Source organism: Canis lupus, chromosome 36 (assembly GCF_003254725.2).
Source record: "Canis lupus dingo isolate Sandy chromosome 36, ASM325472v2, whole genome shotgun sequence".
In the NCBI taxonomy this organism is placed as follows: domain Eukaryota; kingdom Metazoa; phylum Chordata; class Mammalia; order Carnivora; family Canidae; genus Canis; species Canis lupus.
This window is the reverse complement of record NC_064278.1, coordinates 28,933,207-28,960,857: the sequence shown is the minus strand read 5'-3', so window position 1 is coordinate 28,960,857 and position 27,651 is coordinate 28,933,207. Positions and strand designations below refer to the sequence as shown.

Genomic DNA, 27,651 nt, shown 5'->3' with positions numbered 1-27,651 from the left:
ATATGACAGGAAACAACAAATGTTGGGGAGGATGTGGAGAAAGGGGAACCCTCCTGCACTGTTGGTGGGAATGTGAACTGGTGCAGCCACTCTGGAAAACTGTGTGGAGGTTCCTCAAGAGGTTGAGCTACCCTATGACCCAGCAATTGCACTGCTGGGTATTCACCTCAAAAATACAAATGTAGTGATCCGAAGGGACACCGGCACCCCAATGTTTATAACAGCAATGTCCACAATAGTCAAACTGTGGAAATAGCCCAGATGTCCACGGACAGCTGAATGGATAAAGAAGATGTGGTCTATACAGACAATGGAATCCTACTCAGTCATCCAAAAAAATGAAATTTTGCCATTTGCAATGGCGTGGATGCAACTAGAGGATATTATGATAAGTAAGTCAATCAGAGAAAGGCAATTATTATATGATCTCACTCATATGTGGAATTTAAGAAACAAAACAGGATCACAGGGGAAGGGAGGAAAAGATAAAACGACGAAATCAGGGTAGGAGACAAACCACAAGAGATTCTTAATCATAGGAAACAAACTGAGGGTCACTGGAGGGGAGGGGGGTGAGGGGATGGGGTAACTGGGTGGTGGGCATTAAGGAGGGCACGTGATGTGATGAGCACTGGGGGTTATGGAAGACGGATGAGTCACTGACCTCTACCTCTGAAACCAATTAATACATTATACATTAACTGAATTTAAAAAGTCCAAAAAAAGAACATATTACTCTGATTCCAAATCCAAAGACACTGCAAGAAAACTACAGACTAACTTATCAATTACAAAAATAACCATAAATATTCTAAATACAAGTTTGCCAAATCAAATTTAATAATGTATTAAAAAATACATTAGGATCAAGTAGAGTTTATCTCAGGAATTCGAAGCTGATTTCACTACGTTAACTTGTTACAATTTTAAAAAGCCACAGGATCACTTCAGCAGATTCAAAAGCCAACACTTGTTCTTCATTAAAACAAAACAAAAACCCCTCCAACTCTCAGAAAGTTAGGAAGAGAAGGGAACTTGCTCAATCTTATATAAGGAACCTATGAAAAATCTACAGCTAACTTTACTGAATGGTGAAAGGCTGCAGGCTCTTCACCTAAGATCACGGACCAAGTAAAAATGTTTGCTTTTACCACTTCTATTCAATATCTTACGAAAGGTTTTAGCCAGTGGAATAAGGGAGTTTGGCCTTTTAAATTTTTTATGTTTTTAACGTTTTTAATAAAGGGTCAGGTAGTAAACAAGTCAGGCTTTGTGGGGCCATTTCATCTTTGTGGCAACTACTAAACTCTGTCATTGTAGCATGAGAGCAGGCAAGGTAATACATAAACAAATGTGTCTGAATAAAACTTCATTTACAAAAACAGGTTTGCTGACTCATGCACAATTATGCAATTATGCAAAGAAAAAGAAACAAAACATATCCAGATTGGGAAGGAAACAAACGGTCTTTATTCACAGAGGCCTCTCAGATGATCATCTATGTAGAAGACTGGGAGATCTACAAAAAGAGCTACTGGAGTGTTTTTAGCAAGGCTGCAGAATACAATCAAGCTGCAAGGATCAACTGTGTTCCTGTATACTAACCACCAAGAATTATAAACGGAAATTTTTTAAAAATGGCATTTACGGTAACATCAAGAAATATGAAATATTTAAGGATAAATACGACAAAAGACATTTAAGAACTGCATGCTGAAAACTACAAAACACTGAAGCTCAAAAAGACCTAAGTAAAAGGGAGATACGTACCATATTCATGGATCAGAAGACACAATACTGAGGTGTCAATTCCTTGCAAATCTGAGCTACAGATTTAATACAAGCCTGATCAAAATTCATTTTTTTTAATCGGCTAGCTCATTATTCTAAAATGCTCATGGAAATGCATAGAATCTAGAGTAGCCAAAGCAACTCTGTAAAAGATGAGCAAGGTTGGAGGAATTACTCTACTTGATTTCAGGACTTTATTACTTTAAAGCGACAGCCACGAAGAAAGTCTGGTATTGATGTAACAACGAGATAAATGAATTAAAGTAGTTTTTTAAAAAAAAGTTAAATTGTTGATTGATGGTTAGTGGGTTTTCAACAAAGATGCAAAAGCAATTCAGTGTAGAAACAGTCTTCTAATAAATGGTGCTGGAATAATCAGGTTGCTCGCCATGTGCAAAAAATGGGACTTCTATACATACTTTGGACCAGATAAAAAAATTAACCCCAATGGATAATAGACCTAAACTGAAACTGACGACGTCAAGTGTTAGGGAGAATGTGGAGCAAATAGAACTTTTATCAATTGCTGGTGGAAAGATAAAACAGTACCACCATTTTGGAAAACATTGTAGAGATTTCTTAAAAAGTTAAAAATATGGGCATCTGGGTGGCTCAATGGTTGAGTGTCTACCTTTGGCTCAGGTTGTGACCCCAGGGTCCTGGGATCGAGTCCCACATTGGGCTCCCTGCATGGAGCCTGCTTCTCCCTCTGCCTCTGTGTCTCATGAATAAAAAAATCTTAAAAAAAAAAAGTTAAATATATGAACTAGACACTTTTATGTATTTATCCCAATGAAATGAAACCATGTATTCATACAAAGGCCTGTATGTGAATAGTCACAGTACTTTAGCCCCAAACTGGCAATAACCCTAAAGTCTACCAACAGATTAATGGATAAACAAACTGTGTTATATCCATTGTAAGAAAATAATAGCAACAAAAAAGAATGTACTACCGATACCTCCAACATCGTGGATATATTTCCAAATAATTATGCTGAGTTAAAAAAATACATAGGATTCTGTTTACATAAAGTTATAGAAAATGCAAATGAAACTATGGTGATGAATGCTTGCTTGGAGATGGAAGGACTATCAAAGGCGTGAGGAATATCGTGGAGGGGATGAATATATACAACATATGCTGATTGTGATTTCACAGGTATATACATTTGTCAAACATTTTAAATATGCATAGCTTATTGTGTTATTATAACTCAATATATCTGTTCAGAAGATTAATGAAAAGCTATTTAGTGATTAATTCAGACATTTCTATCAATTTACTTCTGAAATTTGGCTTATTTTTACATACCTTTAACTGTTAGTAACTCACGATATAAGCTCACATTTTGAAGAATAAATTTCATTTAAAACTGGGGCAAAAATTTCCATGTCAAGGCCATTGCACAGCAAATTCCAACGTATTAACTCTATTTCTTCTAGAAAAGCTCATTCTCAGTTCTACAGACAAGTATTATAGTCTTTATTAATGTGTGAAATGAAATCAGATACAAAGATGTAAGTACAAGAGTAAACCTGTTAGCAGCCTAAGTTTGTTGGCAAAGTCTCTGAATTACCATTGGCTCACTTTAATTTTTTCCTATGCTTTTATGGTTTGCCTCTGGACAAGTTCTGACAGTCAATTTTGCATTGGTCTTCTGATCTTCAACTATCAAAGGGAAGAGAAAATGAGAAAGGTGAACAGGCTTTTGAAAACTGTTGGCACCATTTGACTCTGTTCAGGAACAATGAGCAGTGAGTGATACCTCACACTATGCAGTTGAGAATCTTACTGAGACTTAAAAAAAAAAAATCAGTGCTTAATTTTCATTTCACGTCAAGTAAACTGGTCGAGTTCTAGGCGGCAAATAAAGCCCCTATTAAATTATAACAGGTGCAGGGGCGCCTGGGTGGGTGGGTTAAGTGGGTTATTATGTTCAAAGCTTTGGGTTTGCTTTCCCACTCATGATTTGAGCTCAAGCCGTGATCTCTGGGTCCCCAGGTCCAGCCTTGTGGTCAGGCTCCCTGCTGAACAGGGAGTCTGCTCAGGATTCTCTCTCCCCCTCTGCACACCCCTGACTCTATCTCTAAAATAGGTAAATCTTTTAAAAAAGATAATAGATGCAATTTCCAGTAACTAAGTAAAGGTAGACAAAAACTAAAGTAAGCTGGTGTTATTGTTGTCAACCATACCTCTTAATTTTAAAATGCCAACTGGCTACATGCATTTAGGAAAACTTAAATTCCAATTTTGTTGTTTCTGCTCCTTATATTGCATATTTTGTTTTTGGGTGGCAAATATTTACTATTGTTGCTGTCTCCTTCTCATACTCGTTTCTTCTAATTAAAATTTCCAGAAATGACCTGAAAACCACCTTTTGAAGACTTAAATACTATTAAAAAAAAAAAAAAAGATTTGAAGAGGTAATTATGTTGTTTTGAACATAATAACAAAAAAAATTAGCACACTTTTGTACCACTTCCAGTTTTCCATGAAAAATTTCAGGGTGCTTGCTAAAACTAAAATACCACGTAGCATTTTGGTATGGTTTAACTATACTGACATTCGTTCCTTTGAAAATCCAAACTCAATGATTTCCAAACAGCAGAATGCTACGTGGTATTCTCTCTTCAACAAATGTTCACATTATTTCATCTTGTATTTGAATATGTTTCCACAGAGTATGGAGTGCAGTAGGAGGGAAGAAACGAAGATGTCTGAACAAGGTAAGCTTGGTTCTTTTAATTTTGAGAATTTTATCACAGTTTATTCCTTAATAGAGAGAACTGACTGAAATTGCCAGCGGTCTCTGGTGATATTCTCCAAATTTGAAATATGGGGGACATGGAACTGTGTTTTTTCAAATGTTACATGGTTTGCATTAATGTATTTCGTTTTAAGAGAATTTATGAGGTGGAATTCAACATGCTCATTCATAATAATCAAGACTTTTTCATACCCAGTTTTAGAGACTTTCAGAAATTTCTTTCTTCCTTTTATATGTACATGACATGTATAAAGGATGAAGAGTAGATTCATTTCTGCCCAGAAGCCTTTGTATTTTATGCAAATGAATTATCAAGAAAACTGATCCTAAACTGTTTCACATGTTCTTGCATTCCTGTAGTTTTCACCCATCTTGTTTGTGCAGTAGCATGCTGTACATGGACATAGGGTTCTAGGATTAGGGGAAGACTATCGTCCCAGGGAATGCCTTCCCAGCCTTCTAAACACTGTTTTCTTACAGACAAAATTTAGTTATTGCTAATGTTGGATGATTAATAATTAAAAAGAATTCTTTGCTGTCAAAAGTCAGGAGAGAGAGGAGAGGGGAGGGGAGGGGAGGGGGGAGGGGAGGGGAGGGGAGGGGAGGGGAGGGGAGGGGAGGGGAGGGGAGGGGAGGGGAGGGGAGGGGAGGGGAGGGGAGGGGAGGGGAGGGGAGGGGAGAGGAGAGGAGAGGAGAGGGTGTCAAGGATGAATGGGGTCTGCTCTATATGAGCCATTCAACATATCTAAGGGTTCCTGACAGCTGCATATTAGCTAGATGAGGCTTCACCCATCCCATTATAAGACTGCTCTAGGGGAAAAAAGTTTAAAAGACCAATCAAGTAATTAAAAAATAGTATTAATTCTTTTTCAGTCCTCCTTGAAAATAAATGGGTTGAAGCCATTAGCAATTAATTCCCCCCTCTCCCCACAACCGTGGGGGGGGGGCGTGGAAGATAATTACGGAGTATAAAGAAGGTTAATTATTTACTTTTCCTCCCATGGTGGGAATTCAGTGCAAGAGGTATAGGAAAACCTAGTAATTCTTAGCATATTAGAAGAAAATGATCCATGGAGTGAACCACCAATGTAGTTCATTAGCATGAATGCAACTGGATAGGTAAAAGCTGGTATAGTTGTACATTATCTTCACAAATTAACTGGCTTTTTAATCACACGTTAATTCACAAAATTATAAAAAGGATTTAGTAGCTAAATTCAAGGATAAACATTCTTATTAATGCAGCGGATTCTACTTCTCCTACAGTGAACTTTCCTAAGTGAAATACATACAATTTTTACAATAATGCACAATTATGAAGTGATCCACACAATTAGTGTGTTATACACTATTATACTTTTAAATTGAGGTTTCGTACTTTCAATTATACATTCTTTGATACTGTATTTCTATACATGCTATTAACAAAATTAATCAAAAGAAATAATTATCAATTAAATATGGGAACATCATCACAAAATTCTTACAAGATGTAGAGTAGTCAAAGTGGTACTGATGACCTTTGCCACTGAAATACACAGAACCTGAAGACCAGATGAAAAATAGTTTCAAAGATTCACAGGTAGGAAACAGCTGTACATGAAACTAATGGACATACACTGGTATGACAGCCTAGAGAATAACCACCAAAAAAGTGGCAAATAAGATAAAAAGAGCATAGGCTGATGAATATCCTGGATATTAAGGAGAAAAAGAAAAGTTCTAAACCATAAACCTTTTAAATGAAGCTAAGTCACATAACTGAAATCAAATTACAGAGCTACACTATGTTAATAATGGGAATTCTATAAAAGAACAATTTGTAAGAAAAAACTAGTTATATGTTAATGGGTTTGAAAAGGAGCCCATTTCAGACTGACTGTACTAATATTATAACTGTACTGCCAACAAAACAAAACTCTAATGGCCTCTGAAATATTCTGTTATTTTAGAAGACTTAATTTTGCATTTTGATTTTCTCATATTAAAATATTTTTGCATTCTCTGAGCATATGTTGATTCTATTTATAATGGAAGTAACTTAAGGGGAAGATAAGTGAAGATAATCTTAAAGAATTGTAGGTATCAAAAATTATCTCCATTGTAGCATTTTCCCTTCGACTTACTTATTAAAGAAAATGTGGGTTTTCAAAATCACAGATTTGCTGTAAGATATTAATACTTTAAAATTGAAAAACTAAAGCTGTCAGTATACTTTTGTTTAAATAGGCCTTCCATATACATTAAAAACACACACAACTTAGGGTCTAAAGTAAATGGACTAAAAGTAGGGTCTGAACTAAATCCAATTATTTGGAAAAATCTTAGTTTCAAAAGTGAAAAAAAAATGATTGGTTATTGCTTTAGAAAGATTTAAGCTCTTTGGATTATTTTGAAAATGTTTCATTATTAAATAATATAATTAGTAACAACATTTAAAACTTTTTATAAAGACTGAAATCTTTCATACATAAAAAAATTAAGACTCAAGCAGTCTTTCTGTATACAAAGTGTTTAAGTATATTTCACTGCATAGGGAAGGGTACTTGCCTCATGTTCTGCATTTGAAAATTACAGTACAAATACTGCACAGACCATTATCAACTTTGATAGTATTACTTCACAAGATTTACTATCCTGTTTTCTTAGGTTCTACAATTCAGAAGCACTTGAAGTGCTATACACACATGAAGAAACCAAGAGTTGATTTAAAGATCATACAATTTATCTGAGGCAGAAATGAAATTAGGGCCCAGGTCACCTGACACGTTCATACTATTATCTTAGTCTGATGCTTTAAAATCCATTTATACTTGCAGAGAACAAAAGCAGTGCTGTACTAATATTTGAAAGTAAAATGACAAAAAGGTGCTAGCACAAATCTGTCATTTGTAAATTATGCCCATTTAAGATGTATCACCCTAATTTTTCAGGGGAACTCCATGACAAAGACGTTCAGCTGTTTTCTTGGATTTTACACTCTTTCAGAGTAATCGAACTTTAGCAGGTACCACCACTGTAACACCACCATCTCCACGATGATGCTTAAGTAGTATTTAGTTCAACTGGAGGTGGCATTTAATTAGCTGGTTATCTGTCAATGCAGGAAATACTCTTTCCTATAGCATTACCTATAGTCTTTTTAAAAGCCAAACTCATAGTAGTTTGCTCAATTCATAGCAGTGCTGTTAGTATTTACAGAGTTCTGCAACCAGTCAAGAGAATCCTTTAAACGTCTGTGCCTTCTGTGGTGACTTTAAGAGGTAATACTGGAGTTAAAATTCTCAAGCTATAAATTCTAAGAAGATATTCATATAAAGACTTAAAAAAAAGGGGGGCCGTATTTGGATTTTAATGTATGATGGTCTTTATTTACAACTTTATTGGCAAAAAAAGAAGAGGGAAACATTTAAAACAGTTTAACACAGGGCATTGCAGCTGATTCTGTGAGGGTAAAGAAGTTTCCCGTTATATGTCCATCTAATTGTCTGAAGATTTACAATACTGAATCTGCATATGCAGTTTCCTTTATGAAATACAGTGTTCATATTTTAGGCAGTCTTTTAAACATATAAATACAAAGGAAATGAAACCACTCATTAAAAACTGCATTAAATGAAGGATATTTTCAATTTAAATTTACGTTGTTCTTATAATACATGCCCAATGAAAATCAAAAGCTGGAAAAGCAGTTACACTTCCTACTTGGACAGTTACAACAATCATTTTCTGCAATGACCATTATATTTTCAATTTATCATCAACTACTCTGAACTTACTATGAGATGTAGCCAAAGTCAGAAGACAAGACGTAGGGAGAATATTCCTTTTTTGGAGGAGAGTAAGCCCTCCAGAATCAGCATGGGAAATAAACATCCTGTTGAAGAATTCTAGGTGGAAAAAAATTACTGTAGTCAATTTCAACTCATGCTGAGCTGGCTTAATTTTCTCAGACTTGTTTGTTGTCATTCTTCTAAATCAAGTGTGTTTAATTCTTCTTCTAGTTCATCCAAATCTTCCCCAGTAAAAAGATTTTCATCAACAGGAACAGCATCGATGGCTCCATTTTCCTGTCCCTCCCCTTCGTTGTCCTCTTCCAAATCACTTCTTTCACCATTTTCAGCCCTACCTCCAGAAGCTTCACTTAATTTGTTTTCTAAAAATAAACACTGAAATCAGTAAGGCCAAGAACAGAAAACACGAGTCTGACAGTCACAGACTAATACTACATTTCTTTTCCTTTTTCCGTGAAAGCCTTCCCTAACATTACCCATCAAGAATTGATGTTTCTAAGCTTATTTGTGCCAATTACCTACACCTAGCATACGTACATACGTACATCTTGCACTATAGACATGGGACTGCTTAACGGTTTATACATTTGAAAGCAAGATTTATCTTACACGCTTTTGTGTTTCCTACATGACCTAGCAATTGGGTTTTTCAACAGTCAACTTCTACATAGTATTGTGTTTGAATAAATGATGGAATCAAAGAACATTTATTAGCAGCTAATCAGCTTTTGGTTTGGGGAACAGTAGGTAAATCACACTAGCTGGCAATGAGTGCTGCAAATTGATGTGAATCCAAAAACATTTCATCTTATCATCAAATTGTGAAAAAAGAACCAAGGGCTATGCGGGTACTTTACAACCTAGGAAAGACTGAGGAAACAAAAATACTGCCTTTTCATGTTCAATGACACCAATATTTACACGAAGACAGTTTTTAATAATCTAATTTGGATTTTAGCTATTTCAAACATCTCTGACGACAAAAGTCTTGAGGATTACAGCCTCTGAAATACTTGCAGTTATGCCTACTGTCACCAACGTCCTACTTCTAAAAGGAGCAAATCCAGTCTTCAGTTTGGCATTAAGACAATAGTCTGACGGCACTCAGATCTCAGGAGCGCAAGCCAGTCTTTCAAGTTACAACTTGTATTCCTTTATTGTAAAAATAAGTTTAGTTTTTCCTCTCTCAATCTTTGGCCTGATTAGTATTCTTCCTTTTTCCCCCCTCCTATCAATCATGCCAAACTTTCACTTCTCTTTAAACTCTTCAGTCAAGGAACCATTAGATGTAAATTTCATCAACAAACCTTAACACCCAGCCTTTCCTTCATTCTCACTTTTAACTCATCATTTGTACTTCGGGATCTTGCTTCTATAACTAATATCTTCCATTTTCCTTCTCCCCGGTCTTTTTTCCCTGACACAGAAGCCCTTCCCACAAACACGTCTCCCCTCAAACAAAGTTTATCCGAGTGGTCCACCCTTGTTTTTCTCATTCCTTGTATCCCCGTAGTCCTGAAGACTGGTACTCTAATTCCTGTAACTCCTTTCTTACTGCAACCGAAGAATTATTTCCAGGTCTCATCCTACTTGATTTTTCTGGAACTCTTCATTCTTAATTTTCCTCTGTCCTTCTCAGGGTCTTTCCCAAGCTTTCCCTCTTTTGACTACAACTGATGTTTGCAGTGTGTTCTACAACGTTCTCATGGTAAGTATGATGCCTGGCTGAGTTCATTCACTCTGAGCTACCAACGAAAATGACTTTCACAAGTTTTCCTCCTAGACAATGCCGCTTTTGATACTTAAAGTATCTCAAAATCATGAGATTCCAGACTTAGTAGCTACATCTCCACATTCATTTTTGTCCCCTACTTTTAGTTAATGGCTTCAATACCCACCTAGCCATCCATCCTGCAGCTTCCAACTACTCACTTTTATTTTTTTATTTTTTATTTTTTTTTCAACTACTCACTTTCATATGCAGCCAGACTACACATATTTATGTTTCCGGTCTGGTACCTGCAGCATCAAAGTTTGCCAGTCTGGTCTAACTGCCCCCCTCCCTCTTTAGACAGCTTCTTAGTTCTTTTAGAATCACACCAAAGTTAGCATACTTACCGTCCTTTTCTGAAGTATATGTGCTGAATCTTTCGAGACTGGCAACAGTAATACCTGTCTCATCTACATCTCTTGGGATATACAGGCTTAAATCTATGTCATTTACACTCACTGAATCATCAACCTTTAAAAACAGAAAAGAAAAACTGTTACTTATGAGAACAGTTTTCATAAATTACTTACCTTTTAACTCTGACATTTATTTTAGTGAAACAAAATTATTACTAATGCCAAGTGAAAACAAGTAACCGACAACTGCCAAAATTCACTTTCTCTAAACCTGAGAAAAATAATAGCAGCGCCATATTTCAAAATTCTTCTGACACACAGAATATGTTTTTATTTTCAATTCAAAGACATGTTAGAATTTTACACCATATAAAAAATGAACAGTCCACTGTTTGCCTATAACTGATTCCGCCCTCTCCTGCTCCTACCCTGTATTTTTCCCCCTACTCTGTACTTTTTTAGTTTCTATCCTTTCTATCCTAGTATAAAATATTAAACAAACAACAAAAAAATCAATTTTCTTCTAGAGGGAAAATAAAACACATACTTTTTAGCTAACACACATAAGTACCTTAAACATACTCCAGTCACCGTTCTTCTTTTTTTATATTATTTATTTATTTATTTGAGAGAAAGAGTGCACGAGTGCACACACAAGAGAGAGCCAAGCATGGGGGAGAGGGAGAAGCAGGCTTCCCACTAACCAAGGAGCCTCATGGGGCTCGATCCCAGGACCCTGGGATCACGACCTGGGCCAAAGGCAGATGCTTAACCGACTGAGCCACCCATGTGCCCCTGTTCTACTTTCTTTATAAAGAACTATAATACCATTTTATGGACTCCTTTAGTTCTCACAAGTATATTATCCTTGTCGGGATTATTCTTAAGTCTTTATTACAGGTGAGGGTAGAGACCTACAGTGTAGGTGATTTCTCAAGTTAGAGCCAGGATTTGAACCAAGGCCCTGGAGTTGTACTCTTAACCATGCTACCCTATTGTTTCTCTCCAACATGAGATGAGACGCCAAAGCTGCTTCTTACCTCATCACCACCTGTTCCCTGGGTGTAACGGGTATCATCTGCTTCCTCATCATCATCATCAACCAGTTCAGGACGAAATTCAAATACCTCGCGACCGCTAATCTATTCAGATACACAAATATATCAACTCAGGGCAAAATTCAAACATCTTTTGATCACCGATTTCAGACATAAACATGATTAAAAGATAATAAATTCCTGCATGACAAAAATTATAAAATGAAACAAAGAATAAGAATTTATTTAGGTGAGTATGGGACATACCACTAATGCTTTCCCTGCTTTGAAATCTGCTTTCCTTCTTTCCATATCTTGCTCAAGTTTATCAATCTTCTCTTGTCTTTTTCTTTTCTTCCATGCAAGAAAAGATTCTAGAGTGATCTTGGTAACATTTGGACCTAGGGCAGAACGCTGCAAAGACAAAAGAGTTCATTTTTCTCCCCAAATCACCTATAACAATATTTAGTAGTTTTCTCTTAATGCAATTAGGTTCTTCCCTGTGACTATTAAGACACCAAATTTAGAATAAACAGATGTATTTTCATTTTATATAGCAATGAGCAAAATGAATGTCCAGAGATACACAGACTTTTAAACACAGTAAAATATATTATTCTGAGCTGGATTTTTCTTCAAAACTGAAGGTGAGTAAAACCTGTCAGGAAAAACTGTTTATGGGACGCCTGGGGGGCTCAGCAGTTGAGTGTCTGCCTTCAGCCCAGGGCGTGATCCTGGAGACCCAGAATCGAGTCCTGCACTGGGCTCCCTGCGTGGAGCCTGCTTCTCCCTCTGCCTGTGTCTCTACCTCTCTGTGTCTCTCAGGAATGAATAAATAAAATCTTAAAAAAACAAGAAAAAAAAAAAGGAAAAACTGTTTTAACATAATTGCTGAAAACAAAAAATAAAAAGTATCACGACAATATCCAAGTTTCATTTGTGTTCCTCAGGAAATGAGGAAAAAACTAGGCAAAAACACCATCTGCTGCTCAGTGCCAATAATCAAGTAATAGATGTGTAGAAAAATAGTACTTGATGAACAACTGCCAGGTATTCAGTATTAGATGCTTTCTACACATATGCTAACACACTGATCTCCACAAGCAAGCAAAAAGAAAAAGATGGGAAATTTACCAAAGGTTAATAGCTAATATGCGGTAGAAACAGGACAAACAATCTCAAATATACCAGACTCCAAAGTCTACACCCTCTATTATAGCAAAGTGCCTCTTATGAGACACTACACAACACAGCCATTTAAAAATATATATAATAAATATATAATCCCAACCATAGACATTTATACATTCAGATAATCCAAAGGCAAAATGGATATAATTTGAAATATACAACCCTAAATCTAGTATTTCCAATAATCTCAATATTTTCTTGTCACTCCCAGGAGCCACAGCTATGAACTCAGTAGCCCCACCTACTATCTCATGGAGTTCATCTCTTTTCTGCTGAACCAGAAATGAGGAGCAAAGGATTCTCTTCAATGAGACACGCTCCTCTCTATCAACAGAGTCTAAGTTTTGAGTCTAGGGATGATGATGAAACACACAACTGAAAAACTGTAGGAGCTGTCTCATTCAATACATGTTACTGATTAGTAAAATGGCTAAAAAATGGGACCTCAGGGAAAACATCTAAAACTTCAAGTTCAATCTGAATGTTAAGTATTTTAATTAATTAATACAGTAATATATCGATCTTATGGAAAGAATTTATTTGATAAACCAGTGACATAAAAAATCATTTCATAATCCTGAAATTAATGTCATGACTGGCTAATGATTATAGTCAGGTTTACATCTTAGATGTACAAGAATAACTAAAGAAAAAGTAAGCCAACTTTGGGGGAAAAGGTCCTATTTTTTTTCCTCTTTCGTAATAACATGCTATTGCCCCCAAGTGGTAAATGTTGTAATTTCACAATAAACACTGCTTTAGTTTTATAGTAGTAAAAAATCTTACTTACCTCTCTTTCAATTAGATCTTCTAATGAAATTTCATCTTCTTTCTCTTCTTTTTTTTTATCCTTTTTCAACACAAATCCAGGAGGAAGGGCATGACGATACATGCAAATATCACCACCTCCAGGGCATACCCAAAACCAGCCATATTTGTTGTTTTCAATAGCTTCAAGGAAATGCTTACACACCTGGAGAGACAGTATTATTCACAAGTAGTGGCTCAGTGTAGTTCATTTCCAAGGTAAATCCTTAAGGATATGGAACAAGTGCATTCCTATTCACATCCTTAGGCTATTCATTTTTCAGAGCACCTTAGTGCAAAAATGTATATAAATTGATCTTAAAATAATTAATATGATGTTAAATTCCCTTTAGAGAGATGTAAATAAAATTGTTCCAAATTCTAAATTACACAAAAGGACATGCCTCTGGTTAGCCTTTATAAATGTAATCCAAGTCTGACATTTAAAGAAGTGAAAAAATATAAATGGTTGTAAAACTAAAACCAATGATTTTATTTTGATCTTTCCTAAAAACTAATCACATATAATAATGATACAAATACTATCTGAATTACCTAGAATTATAAACAATTTCTCACATTTAAGAAGACAGAAAGAAAGGTACAGAAGGAACACAAAGGATTGTGGCTTTTAGTGTAAAATACAATTGTATTGAAACCTCAGGTAATAGACTTTGTAAATAAGTAAAAATTAACTAATAAACAATAAACTTTGTAAATAAGTAAAAATTAATTAATAAGCAACATTCACTTCCTGAAAAAATACAACAGATATAAGTAAAACTAGTGTTTAGAAATTTTCCAGCACATCAAGGTTATTCACTCTAACTACGCTACAGATAAATACGTAGACATGAATGCAGGGTCTGAGAAACAAGATACCATTTTTTATTTTTATTTTCTTTTTAAAGATTTTACTTATTTATTTATGATAGTCACACAGAGAGAGAGAGAGAGAGAGAGAGAGAGAGAGGCAGAGACACAGGCAGAGGGAGAAGCAGGCTCCATGCAGGGAGCCCGACGTGGGCCTCGATCCTGGGTCTCCAGAATCACACCCTGAGCCAAAGGCAAAAACTCAACCACTGAGCCATTAAAGAGTAGGTATTTATCAATTCTCCCTCCTTTCATTCTGTACAAAAAATAAAGAATTCTTGGCTGACTATGTGATTGTATTTATACATATGTGAGAAAGTGAAATCACCTCAGATGTCACTTGAGGACTCCTGTCACATGTTTTTCAAAGGCTACTTTTAAGTAAGAATCTGATCTTGTTTAACTTACACTTGTAAATTCCATGCACCTTATCTTTATGAAAAGATCCAATAATTTAAAAAATAATCCAGTAAAAAATAGCAGCAAATACCTTGCCACATAATTCTCCCTAATGATAAATATCACAGCAACTCAATTCAAGAAAAGGACATACTATTTGAGTTTTTGGTTTTTTCTTTTCCGCCTCACCGTGCTTCTTGTTCACTACTTCTTCCAGTTTTTTCTCATCCCAATTATCCATAGTATCTAAATAAAAAGAAATATGAAGATTAAATAATGTATCCTAAGTAGTTTAGGCAAATGAGAAAACAGGTAGTACTGGAAGAAAGGGTGAGACAAATCCAAAATAAGTAAGTGGTTTTTAGATATCTTCATTTAATCAAAGGACATAATGTTGTCAATTCAGATTTTGTGAAAAACAATTATTTTTTTTTTTTACAAACACAGCCTAAGACCAAAATATTCTTCATGTACCAGTGACAACCAAAAGATATTTTTAAGAAAATATCTTAAAAAAAAAATACCTTTTTCAAGTTCTTCATCTCTTGCATCAATGTAAACACTCCGCTTTTCACACTTTCTTTCCAGAGTCAAGTCATGAGAGAACTTACACTTATCTCCTTTAGTGCACTGTCCTTGCTTAAAGAATGCACACACCACGGACTTGGGATCTGCACCTATGTCAAACGGCACATGGTATTTGTATTACAACCTGCCAGATCACACAGTACAGCTTCTATGTGAGATATAACTACTTATGAACTTGTTATTTTCCATTCACCGATGTGAGAGGAAAATACCACTTACAGGTGATTGTTAAAACATTGCTTTAAAGATCCTTCTACAGCATTTTGTATCTAGTTTTATTTCTTTTATTCTTATCATTTTTCCTTCCATTCTTACCCTTACTTACAGGGCGAGAAACCAAACAAACTTGTAGGATGTCCCAGAGTCACTTGTCTAGTTTGAGTCAATGAGACGGAGGCAAAAGAGAAATATAAATAGACATGGAGTATTATACTGCCAAGAGTTTGGAACTGACAATTTACAGAACCATAGGTCTGTCTAGACTATCACCAAAGAATGGATATTATAAATCAAGTAGTAGAGTGTCTAAATCCTTAATTTTGCCTTAAATGGGGGGGGGGGGGGGGGGGAGGGGGGCCGCAAGTGGCTGGAGTTATAGTTGTAAAATCACACAGCTGAGCACGTATATGGAGAAACAGTAAGAAAGTCATTGATACAGTTTAATTTTGATAGAGGGAATATCATTCCATAGCAGACACACAGGCTTAACAGGCTTATAATCTGAAAAAAATATGTTCATCAAAACAAATTGAGGAATTTTTTAACTGAAGTGTAGTTGATGCACAATGTTACTTTAGTTTCAGGAGTAGAAAACAGCAACTTGACAAGTCTATTTGCTACCCTCACCAGGAGTAAGGCTGCTGCTGCCACCTGTCACCATGCAATGCTCTTCCAATACCACCGACGGTATTCCTTCTTCCTTCTGCTGTACCTTTTATCCTCATGACTTATTCATTCCGTAATCGGAAGCCTGTACCCTCCCACACTCCTTCACCCTTTTGCCCATCCCAGCCCCCAGCCCCCTCCCCTCTGGCAAACATCAGTTTATTCTCTGTACTTATGGGTCTGTTTGTGGGTTTTTTAAGCATGAATTACATTTAATAAAAATAGTACTTCTGACATTTAACGTTTACCTTTACTTATTTTCTGAGCAGCAACTACAGGTTTGAACAGCTCATTCAGTTCTTGTAATTCTTTCTTCTTGTCATCTTTCTTCAATTTCTTTTCAGCCTCACTTTGTGCTACCTATAATATTTCCATGTATAATATGTAAATTTGATTTCATGTAATAAAATTGTTCTCAGTATACAATAGTACATATAGCATCACTAACAGAACAAAAACATTTGCACATTTATCTGTATGTAGTCCTTACCTCTTAGTATCAGTGTTACAATGGCCTTTCAGTATATATTAAATGGTGGGTTAAACTATTAAATGAAACTGCGAAATCTTTTATCAGTTGACTTAAAAAAATTTATAAATGGTACCATGCCAAGTAAAAAGCATATTCAAAAGCTTATAGCAATAAGCATTTATTAAGCATTGCTACATGCCCAGCATTTTTAGTAAATGGTTCTCACCTGAGAGTTTCTTCTCACGACAACCACCCACTCCCCAGAAACACGTAGGTGTGTTTTGAAGATCAGAAATGCAAACATCTGGAAATGCGCAGTCCCACACAATAAAGAACTGTACCACCCAAAATACCTATTACCCTTGTGGAAAAACACTGAGCTAGGTCAATGTGGGAGATTAAACAAAACAAGTATGACATATGACATAGTTCCAGGCACACGATTTACATACCTAATATGATTAGAGGATTCATCCAAACATTTATATGTCAGGTCCTATGTTAGATGACAGGGAATACAAAGATGAAAAGATAAAGATGCTTATTTAAAGAAGCTCAGAATCTAGTGGGAAGACAGACATGTCAACAACCGTAATATAATACATGGTTCTCTGGGAACAAGGAATGCCTATATGTTTATGAAAATTAGGCTGAGCTAATACTTCATGGATGAATTCTTCTGATGTAAGAAGAGGAATGCAGAGTCAGCCAGTGCAAAGATACAGGGACCAGAAGGAACAAGGTATAAGAAACATCAATGAAAAGTTTGGACTGTATCATTAGGTGACAGGTAAAACTCAAGGGCTTAAAGTGAGTCAATGACACATCAGATAGTATTTTATAACGATCACGATGGCAACTGTGTAAAAAGTGGACTAGAAGGAGCACAAGAACAGCAAGGAAAATTAGGAGGCTAATGCAATTGCTGCAGGCAAGAAAACACAAGACTTAAAATAGGCATTAGTAGCAAGGATGGAGAAAAGAGGAGAAAGAGCTCTTAAGGAGGTAGAACTGAAAGTACTAAGCGACTGACTAGACAACGTGTAAGAGGGAGGGTGTAGTCTAGGATGATCGCATGTATGGTTAGTGCTGTTAAACAAGACATGGTATACAGGAGTAACAGGTTTCAGGGCAGAAGGGGGAGATGAGCTCAGTTTTAGACATACTGAGTACAAGATGCTTACAGAGCACCTGAATAGAGCTTCTTAGAAGGCAAGTGGACAGGGATCTTGATACCTGGAGAAAGGATCTATTTTAACATAAAGATTTTAGAAACAGCTTACAGATAATGACCGATTAAAACTTTGTGCATGAGATTACTCAAGAACAGCATAAAGAAGTGATAAGAAAAAAACAAAAGTAACAAAAGCAGAGGATAGTTCTTTGAAGAATACCAGTATTATATGAGTCAATACAACCTTAAAAAGCCCATAAAAGGGTCCAAGAAACGTCAAAGACACAGGGAGAAAGAAATCCAGCACAAAAAAGTACTCAAGGAAGGGAAAATTTTAGAAGGGAATGGCCTAATACTATAAGGTTAAAGACAACCCAAATCCTGACTTTGATCATACAGTAGATGTGTTTAAATGGAAACACAGGAAAACATTTTTTAAAAAAGAAAAATTTAAGTCATTTTATCTTTGATAAAAATATTCTTTGCTCATTAGGCACATCTCAAACATTTATGGGGCCCAGAACAAGGATATAGGCAAGTCCATAAACTATTTTTATAAATACTTATAAATGGTTTGTACCCCTATTGGACAGATACACCTTACAACCTAGAAGGATGAGTTCAAATTTAAAATGCTCAGGTTCCATGGAGGTCCACACTGGAGCATGGCAGTAAACCAAGAGTCAACCCCTGGCTCCTCCTCTTCCCACGGAGTTTCATCCCACCATGTGTGCATGGAGGTGGAAGGTGTGGGGGAGGACATGGTACGGATTCAGGCTTTGTCCACACTCCTAGCACACACCCTTCCTTTGACTACTTCAGGCATACTGGCAGTACAGTATACCCTAAGACAAATATGGGTAACTTGACCTTTGTAGGCCCTGGAGTGCTGACCTCACTGACTGCTTGCCTGTGCGAGAGCCTGGCTCTAGCAGGACTGCTGCTCACTTTGCAGATAAAAGCCCAAGTACTCAAAAATTACCAAAAATCATAATACTGAACTACTATCAATCCTAACTACCACCACCACACCACCACAAATGTTATGGCTTTCTCAGGTCTCTGAAATATAAAATTACCAGTCAATATACTTCCCATTAGAAGAAAAAATAAGGAAAGGAGAACAGGATTGAAAAAAGGAATGAAGGAAGAAAAGAGAATTTTCACACATCTATATGGACCAGAAGATTCACATTATCTTCTCATTTAACCACCACAGGTACCTTAAAAGGGTAATTGCCCTTTCACTGTATAGACAAGGACTAGTATCCCTAAATAATTTAAGTTCATGGAACAAATAAGATAGGAGGATTTATACCTAAGTTGATCTGATCTCAAGGTCTGAGCATACATTTTTATTAAACCAGGCTACTAAATTAGAAGTATGGAAGATCAATAGTTTTTGGTTCTGGAATCAAGCTGGGTATTAAGAAATGAAAAATGTAAGAGGTACTAATCTGGAGACAGTATGTGTGGGAGAAATTTGTTTCAGATTGGGGTCACAAATGTATATTTTGATATTCTCAGATGAAAAAAAGTATTTCCAAAAGTTAAGGAAAGGGATAAAGTGGCAAAAAGAATACTTTTAAAAAATAAAAATGCATGTCTGTGAAAACTTAAACTCAAGAAAGTGAAAGACCTGAAGAACTTGAAGGGAAGGGGCTTTTTTGAATGCACTGCCAATGGACAGAGTAATTTCAAAATTCATATGGAAGAATAAATGCCTAAGAATAGCTAAGAAAAATATAAAAGAAGTAATGTTTGGGGAAAAAGACTTCCTTTAATAGCGAACAGAACATGTTTTACTAGGCCACCATAATCAAAGTCAATGTGATACTAGTTTAGGAACAGACAATTAATAGAACAGAAAAGAGAATCCAGAAATAGATCTTAACATATCTGAGACTTTACTATACGTCAACAGTGGTATTTCAATTCAGTGGGATAAATGATGCTGGTATAAGTGGCTATTCATTTGAAAGAAAATTAACTTAGTGACATATAAAATAAATTTCTGACAAGTTACAGACTGTAAAAATAAAACAGAAATCTAGGAAAAACACATGTAGTTTACTGGTACAGGAGACTTTTTAACTATATTTTTAAAGAGCTAGACATACCCAACAATACAAAAAGTAAAAATTGTTGTACAGCAAATAAAACAGAAACATTACAAATTACCTGTAATGCAAACAAAAGGTGTCTCTCATAAGCTGACAAAAGACAACCAGAAAAGCAAAGGCCATGAATAGCCCCGTCAGAGAAGTATAAACCCAGACAGCCAACAACCCTATGAAAAGATACTGTACACAAAACAAAACAAAAAAAACAAAAGATACTCAAACTTACTGGCAGTGAGGGAAACTAAAAAGTGAGGTCTAGATGTATACTTACCAGATTAGAAAACATTACAAAAGAACTTTATTTAGTACCTATAACTCATGCACTGCAAATGAAAATGTGAAGGATTATAATCTGTGCAGAAAGTAATCTAATTTATTAAAATTAGAAACCCGGGGGCACCTGGGTGGCTTAATGGGTTAAATGTTGGGACTCCTGATTTCCTTTCAGGTATTGATCTCAGGGTCCTGAAACTGAGCCCTGCGTGGGCTCCGAGCTAATTGGGATATTCTCTCCCTCTCCACCACCTCCACGCCTGCTGACTCATGCACTTTCTCTTTTTAAAAAACAGATACATGAATAAAAAAGAAATCCATTTCCCCTGATCTAGAAACGTGTCACAGACAATTTATGCCACAGAAATAAAAGCACAAATGCCTGTAAGAGCACATTTACAAGGACGGTTCTTGTGTACTTGTTCTTAGCGTCCAGGAGCTAGAAACAAAGTAATCACTTATAGTGAAATGGATAGATAGAGCACACCCATGTTGTAGAATAGAAAAGGAGAGGAAAAAAAAAAAAAAAAAGAATAGAAAAGAAAAGAACAGAATAGAATAGAATACAGCCATTAGAATAAAACAGAGCTATATCAAAATAGGCCAGGAGAGAATCTAAGAGACACTGCTGAGTAACAAAGGCAAGATGCAGCAAAGTTTTAGAGGAGGATTCCATTTTGAAATATTCTGATTACCATATCAAATACTTCTATCTGTAACAGATGCCACGTTACGTCCATATCCATATGAAGAAAATAAGAATTTTAAGTTATTTACCTGACGTGGATTTTGTTGACCAAACTTAACCTGATGAGTGACAGCCTTGATAAACTTCTGTTGCTTTGCTCCTTTCTTATTCTTTAGGCCAAAAGTTTTGTCCTAAATGAAAACAATGTAAAATATCTTAGCAATTTATACTAACTTATATATATTTTTCAGTCATATCTAAAAGTCATTCTTTTATTTACATACTGGTAGGAAAACTATTTTCTCATGCTTTAGAGACACGCAAAAGATAAAAACATCAAGTGGAGGCAACATATGACCAGGATTCTTTACAATTCAATACATACTTATAACCAACATTATTAACCATGTTATTTCAAGGTGCTTTTTCCAAAGTATGTTTAGGAGAATAAATTCTACAGGATGTGCAGAGTTGTAATACAGGACGAGATGACCTACAAGGTTTGGCTAACAGTGTTTTTAATTCTTAAGCATCTGGTATCTTAGAGCCTGTACCAGAAGAGACGCAGTATGTAGCAATTCTAAATCTTTTACTTCAGAGCACATTTTCTCAGAGTACCCTAAGGGATTATGTACTACTGAACACATTTTGGGGAATCCTGCAGAAGATAAAGTACTGCACTGTGTTTTTGTATGAGAATTATCTTCTCAAAACAATGACAAAAATTTTTTCAAAAGATTTATTGAAGGGTGGCTGGGTGGCTCAATCGGTTGGACAGCAGACTCTTGATTTCGGCTCAGGTCATGATTCCGGGGTCCTCAGATCAAGCCACACACTGAGGTCCCTGCTCTGTGGGGAGTCTGCTTCTCCCTCTCCCTCTGACCCTCTCTCTGCTCATTCTCTCTTTCACTCCCTCAAATAAATAAAATCTTAAAAAAAAAAAAAAAAAACACACCATCCAACCCAACATAACTTTATAGAATCTCAAAATCAATAAACTGGATCTTTCATTTTTGTGAATAACATTGCAAAGTTGAAGACAATTTTAGCTCAAGGAGGTTTTCATTGGGAAATACCTTTTTGTTCATTCACCACATCTGTATCTATCCATATGTCAAAATTTGTTTCTCCTACTTAAATTCCTATTCTCATGTTTTAATATCCCATCGTATTTTAAAACTCGGTGTGGATTTTCTAAATCTACGCATGTTAAAAAAAAAAGATAGTAGAATATGCACATGCCAAAATTGAGGTTTTTTTATGGTTGGTTTCCTTTGTTTTTATAGATAAGAGTTTAACATTCAATTCAGTAAGAAGAAAAGATGATCAAATATAACGTGATACATGAAGAGAAATGAGCACATGCAGCAATCAGGTGTGAAACGCATACTTTCCTTTTACAAAAAGTGAATTCTCATGGGGGGGGGGATGGAAAATCCTAGATAAAAATATCAAGATCAAAGTGCAACAGCATCGACATAAACCTTTCCAGAAAGGAGTGTGACTAGGGTTCAAACTATGCCCCATACGTTAACCACAGAAATTAAGCAAACTATGAATAAACAAGGCCAAACAGCAAGGTAGATAGTGACATACGACGATTTAGGAAAGAAAGGAAGTGCGCTATGGGGACTTGGCCAGCTAGAAACAAGTACTCATGACAATAGCTTCTGGTAGAGGTGTATAAGCTCCAGATCCCAAAAGAAAAACAGTTTTTCAGGTTTAATTACACTGCTTTAGCACATAATTAACCAGCCTAAAAGAGATAATGAATGAGTTGTGTTTTTAAAGTCTCTAATTAAGTTAGAGCTCAGAAATTATTTTTTCTTCCAGAGAGATAGGGGACGCATCTATTCAGCATTTATGAAACCTAAACTCCTCGGCGTATTTTATTGAATCCTCTTAACAACCCTATGATGTATTATTATCCCACTCTGTAAATGTGACATTAAAGCTCAGAAGTGTTCAACAATTCATCTGACATCAGACTGTACAGTGCAATGCTTTAAGAGTATAAGCTCTGGAGGGGGACTGCCAAAGTTCTAAGCTCAAACAAAACTGAGCAAATTACCTTCTTTGCCATAGTTTCCTTATTAGTAAAGTGGATCCTCACTTTTACCTCTTAGGATTGTTGTGAAGGTTAAAAGATATACTACAAAAAGTAGAGAGTATACTGGCTAACAGTCTTGAGTCTGCAGCCACACTTCCTGGGTTTGAACTGTGATTCTGCCAATGGCCAGGGTAACCTTGGGCAAGTTATTACTAAACCTCTGTGCCTGTTTCCTCAATTATAAAAATGGTGATAATACTTATCTCACTGAGAGAACTAAAGAAGCTGCAAAAACTTATCACTTGCAGATGGCTTGTCTTCTCTCCTTTCTCCAACACACTGATAATTGTGTCTGGCTAAAGAAAAGTGACACAGATGAGATTTGAACCAAAGTATATTTGACTCCAAGCAAAGCCTTTGTTCTTTTCACCATGAAAAAATATTTCCCAGAGTAATCTAGTTTAATGTGTAGGTTGGTACACAGAAAGCCTTCTGAATACCAGACTGTTGATCTGGGATACCAACAACATCTATTGAAAATACCAAGGTTTATAATTTGGAATACTTCAAAAGGGCTTTGTCCCCCCTTTTTTTTTGAATCTAGGACAAACAGGTACCGAAGATTAACATGGATTTGGGGCTGGGGAGATATGAGACAGGAAGACTGGAGGTTACAATCAAACCCAAATAATGGTTAAAATACAACTGGGAAATGGTAGTCCTCATTGGATCAGTAAGATCCCAAAGGTTAGGTAATAAAGAAAGGACAGTGCGTGTGTGGATGTTTCAGATTTGGGAAACTGAATACAAAGAAGTTTAGAAAAGTCGCAGAGTATTTTTTTTTTTTTTTAAGGATGGCTCCCCAAAGCTCCAAGAGCCTTCACATTCAGTGACCTCCAGACATCACTTAAAACTGATCCTTTCTTCCCCTTCTCAACCCATTAAATAATCATGCTTCTTCTATAGCCAGCCTCCACTCCTTAAATAAGATGTCTGAAAAAAAGAAGGGGTTGGGAGAGCAGGTCAATACTAAGTAGTGCTCCAAGACAACTAGAGTCTATGCTTTGGGACACTAAGGGAAGCAGAAGCTCGCTAGCACGGTCTTATTTCCTTAGTCGTGCTGGTCTCTCCCGCCTGCGACGCGTACTGTCTGGTATACTTCTGTTGTCTCATCATCCAACGGATATTCTGCAGCTGGTTAATCTAGCTTCAAGTAATCAATAGTTAACCTTGACGGAAGGTTTTCATTGGAAACCAATTATTTCTCTTTCTCCATCCTTCACACATCTGGATCCCATCTCCATTGGTCTCTCATTACTACTTCCTTGCTGCTACAAGTCCTTAGCTAGACACCCTTTATTTCCATGCCCTACCCCAAAGATTATTTCTCTTTCCATAATTACACCTATTTCTCAGAGCTGACTCCAACTTATTAAATGTTAGCTATAAGCCACTGGGGGACGCCTGGGTGGCTGGTGGTTGAGCGTCTGCCTTTGGCTCAGGGCGTGACCCCGGGGTCCTAGGATCCAGTCCCACATCAGGTCCCCATAGGGAGCCTGCTTCTCCCTCTGCCTGTGTCTCTGCCTCGGTGTGTGTGTCTCATAAATAAATTAAATCTTAAAAAAAAAAAAAAAAACAAAAAGGCAAATGGTATATGTCATTTGGGACAACTGCATGAATGTCTAACAGAACCGTTAACATCTTTTGATATATTCATTTCAGAAAGAAAATACCTATTAATCCAAATGGATTCATAAATTTTAGAAGGTTTAAAGAGGAAAAGAAAAAATGTTGGTAATAGAGGGAAATTATTTGACGTGACAGGAAATAAACCCTATTATAGACAGTGCAGGTCAGTCTGATTACTTACCCTAACTAGTTCTTTCTTATAATATTAATAAAAATAGCAGCTGCCACTTATTGACCATGTATCAAAAATCAAATATTTTACATATGTCATCTCATTTAACCCACAGCTCTGTAATACAGGAATTGGTTCCATTTTGCGGATGACAGAGGCACATCAGTCTTTGCTCCCAGCTCCTCAATTTTCATCCCTAATCCCATGCACTAGCCATCAAGACATGCCAGGGTTTTAGGGAAGAAGAAAAAAAATCACCTATAATATTTAACGAAGAGGAATATATTGTTTCCTAACCAGGCTGGGTAATAGAATTTTCTCTATAAATCCTATTTCACAATAAATAATAAAAGCACTAAATTTGCAGTATTGCTGTACCTCTCCACTGGTAGCAAATATGCATCCAGCACACTTGAGTCTACAAAACCTTACTGCCATTAAAAAAAAAAAGGGCATCCCGCGGTGGCTCAGCAGTTTAGCACCGCCTTCAGCCCAGGGCGTGATCCCTAGGTCCCGGGATCGAGTCCTGCTTCGGGCTCCTTGCATGGAGCCTGCTTCTCCCTCGGCCTGTGTCTCTGCCTCTCTCTGTCTCTCATGAATAAATAAAACCTTAAAAAAAAAAAAAAAAAAAAGCTCATCATGTATGGGAAGTGGGGGGAGGGGAGAGGCAGGCTAATTTCATCTGTTAGAGTATTTTTTTTGTCAAAGAATGCAACTGTCTTATTTTGCATTTTTCTCTGGCTAAGCCTTCATTAAAGGAAACTAAGGCTGCTTTCTCTTTACCTTGAGAGTGTCTGCGCACGAGATCAATGAGGCCATTATAGACCTACATTTTAAATTGATAAACACTATCAACGACTTTCCTATACGGTTCCTTCAAACAAAACAAAACAAAAATCTACCACAAAAAAACTGCATGGAATTAAAACCTCAATAATGCACGAAGCATACCTTGTCAGGGGACACTTAGTTTCAGGACTACAGGGAGTTTCTCTTTAATCATGTCAGTTCAATCTTAGTTAAAGGAGACTGAGCAGTAGAACGTGATCCCTAGAAGGCTCCTGGCTCACACAGCACTAGATGCTGAGGGCACTGTTCCTGGGGATCTATCTGAGTGCTGGGGTCCGGGCTGCTCAGGATGGGGCGGTGCACACGCCTGTGAATGGAGCCTCCTAGAATCTACCTGAGTGCCAGGGGTCCGGGTTGCTCAGGACGGGGGCGGTGCACACGCGTGTGGATGCAGCCTCCAGGGATGTACCTGAGTGCCCGGGGTCGGGCTGCTCAGGGCGGGGCGATGCACATGCGTGTGGATGCAGCCTCCCGGAATCTACCTGAGTGCGGGGTCAGGGCTGCTCAGGACGGGGCGATGCACATGCCTGTGGATGCAGCCTCCAGGGATCTACCTGAGTGCGGGGGTTGGACTGCTCAGGACAGGGCAGTGCACAGCGTGTGGATGCAGCCTCCCGGGATCTACCTGAGGGCGGGGTCCGGGCTGCTCAGGGCGGGGCGGTGCACATGCGTGTGGATGCAGCCTCCAGGGATGTACCTGAGTGCCGGGGGTCGGGCTGCTCAGGACGGGGCGATGCACACGCCTGTGGATGCAGCCTCCAGGGATCTACCTGAGTGCGGGGGTCGGACTGCTCAGGACAGGGCAGTGCACATGTGTGTGGATGCAGCCTCCCGGGATCTACCTGAGGGCGGGGTCAGGGCTGCTCAGGACGGGGCGGTGCACACGCCTGTGAATGCAGCCTCCTGGGATCTACCTGAGTGCGGGGGTCGGACTGCTCAGGACGGGGCAGTGCACAGCGTGTGGATCTACCTGAGTGCGGGGTCCGGGCTGCTGAGGGCGGGGCGGTGCACAGCGTGCGGATGCAGCCCGCGTGCCTGGGGGGCTCTGCGCGGCACACTCCGGCGCTGGGCGCAGGGCATGAGCGGTCGGTGCAGCGTCGGGCTGCGGACCGCAGCTCAGGCCTTGACCTCGGGGTCAGGAGTTCACGCCCCCAGCTGGGCTGCGGCGGGGGGGGAGGTGGGGAAGGAAACTTTAAAAAAAAAAAAGGCCCGCAGGCTGCGCTGCAGGGGCGCACGTCGGCGCGCGGCTGCGGATGGAAGCAGGCGCCACCCCGCGGGGTTCGCAGACTCGCTCCCCGACCTCCGGGGCGGTCCCGCACGGGCTCCCCGGGCCGAGGCGGCAGGGCCCGACCCGCGAGCGCTCCGAGGCACGGAGCCCCGAGGGGCGGGGGCGGGGGCGGCGGGGCCGGGCCGGGCTCCCGGGGGGGGGGAGGCTCGAGGGCTGGTCGCGAGGCCCCCGGGCGGCCCGGCCCCCGCCGCGCCCCGTATGGAGGAACACAGGACGCCCCGCAGCGCAGGGCCGTGGGCCCAGGGGCAGCGGAGGGCGAGCTCGGGGCCGGGCCGGGGCCGGGGCCGGGGTCGGGGCCGGGGTCGGGGCCGGGGTCGGGGCGGGCGGGGGCGGCCCGAGGCCGCGGCGCGGGTGGGGGAGGGGCGCGCTCACCTCGATGATCTTCTCCTTCTTCTTCTGCTCCGCCTTCTTGCTGCCCCCGGCCTGCGCCTGCTTCTTGGGGGGCATCGCGGAGGCAGGTGGCACCGGACCCCGCGCGGCTGGACTCCGCAGGGGATGCGGCCCCGCGGCAGGAGGGACACGACGCGGGCCTCCGCCTCCGCCGCCTCCGCCGCCGCCGCCGCCGCACCGCACGGAAAGCGAGGCGCTCGCTCGCCGCCCAATCGCGGCC

At 38.6% G+C, this 27,651-nt stretch overlaps 1 protein-coding gene and 1 long non-coding RNA gene across 4 annotated transcripts; one reads left to right on the top strand and one right to left on the bottom strand.

Moving 5' to 3' along the window:
* Positions 1-1,447: 1,447 nt before the first annotated feature.
* On the bottom strand, positions 1,448-27,651 carry ZC3H15 (zinc finger CCCH-type containing 15). Of its 3 annotated transcripts, XR_007408513.1 has the most exons (12): positions 27,414-27,651; positions 21,083-21,184; positions 16,512-16,623; positions 15,315-15,467; positions 14,945-15,036; positions 13,502-13,684; positions 11,788-11,934; positions 11,524-11,625; positions 10,475-10,598; positions 8,342-8,718; positions 3,988-4,187; positions 1,448-3,463 (listed from the first exon to the last, which is right to left on the bottom strand). XR_007408513.1 is itself a non-coding variant. In XM_025460432.3 (10 exons), exons 1-10 carry the CDS (start codon positions 27,486-27,488, stop codon positions 8,528-8,530), a joined length of 1,281 nt encoding a protein of 426 aa, XP_025316217.1. In that variant the 5' UTR covers positions 27,489-27,651; the 3' UTR covers positions 7,906-8,527. The 3 variants fall into 3 exon arrangements, 1 of the variants encoding a protein (XP_025316217.1); XR_007408512.1 differs by lacking the exon at positions 3,988-4,187; XM_025460432.3 differs by lacking the exons at positions 1,448-3,463; positions 3,988-4,187 and having other exon boundaries at positions 7,906-8,718.
* On the top strand, positions 4,473-16,499 carry LOC118350723 (uncharacterized). Its single transcript, XR_004805045.2, has 3 exons — positions 4,473-4,521; positions 9,996-10,064; positions 16,176-16,499. It is a non-coding gene; the product is annotated as an uncharacterized LOC118350723 (long non-coding RNA).

Coding starts and splice junctions, on each gene's coding strand:
- ZC3H15 (XM_025460432.3), bottom strand. CDS start 27,488: ATGCCCCCCAAGAAGCAGGCGCAGGCCGGGGGCAGCAAGAAGGCGGAG. Junction 16,624..21,082: donor GTCAACAAAATCCACGTCAG/GTAAATAACTTA, acceptor GAAATATTATAG/GTAGCACAAAGTGAGGCTGA. Junction 15,037..15,314: donor AGATGAAGAACTTGAAAAAG/GTATTTTTTTTT, acceptor CTTTTTATTTAG/ATACTATGGATAATTGGGAT.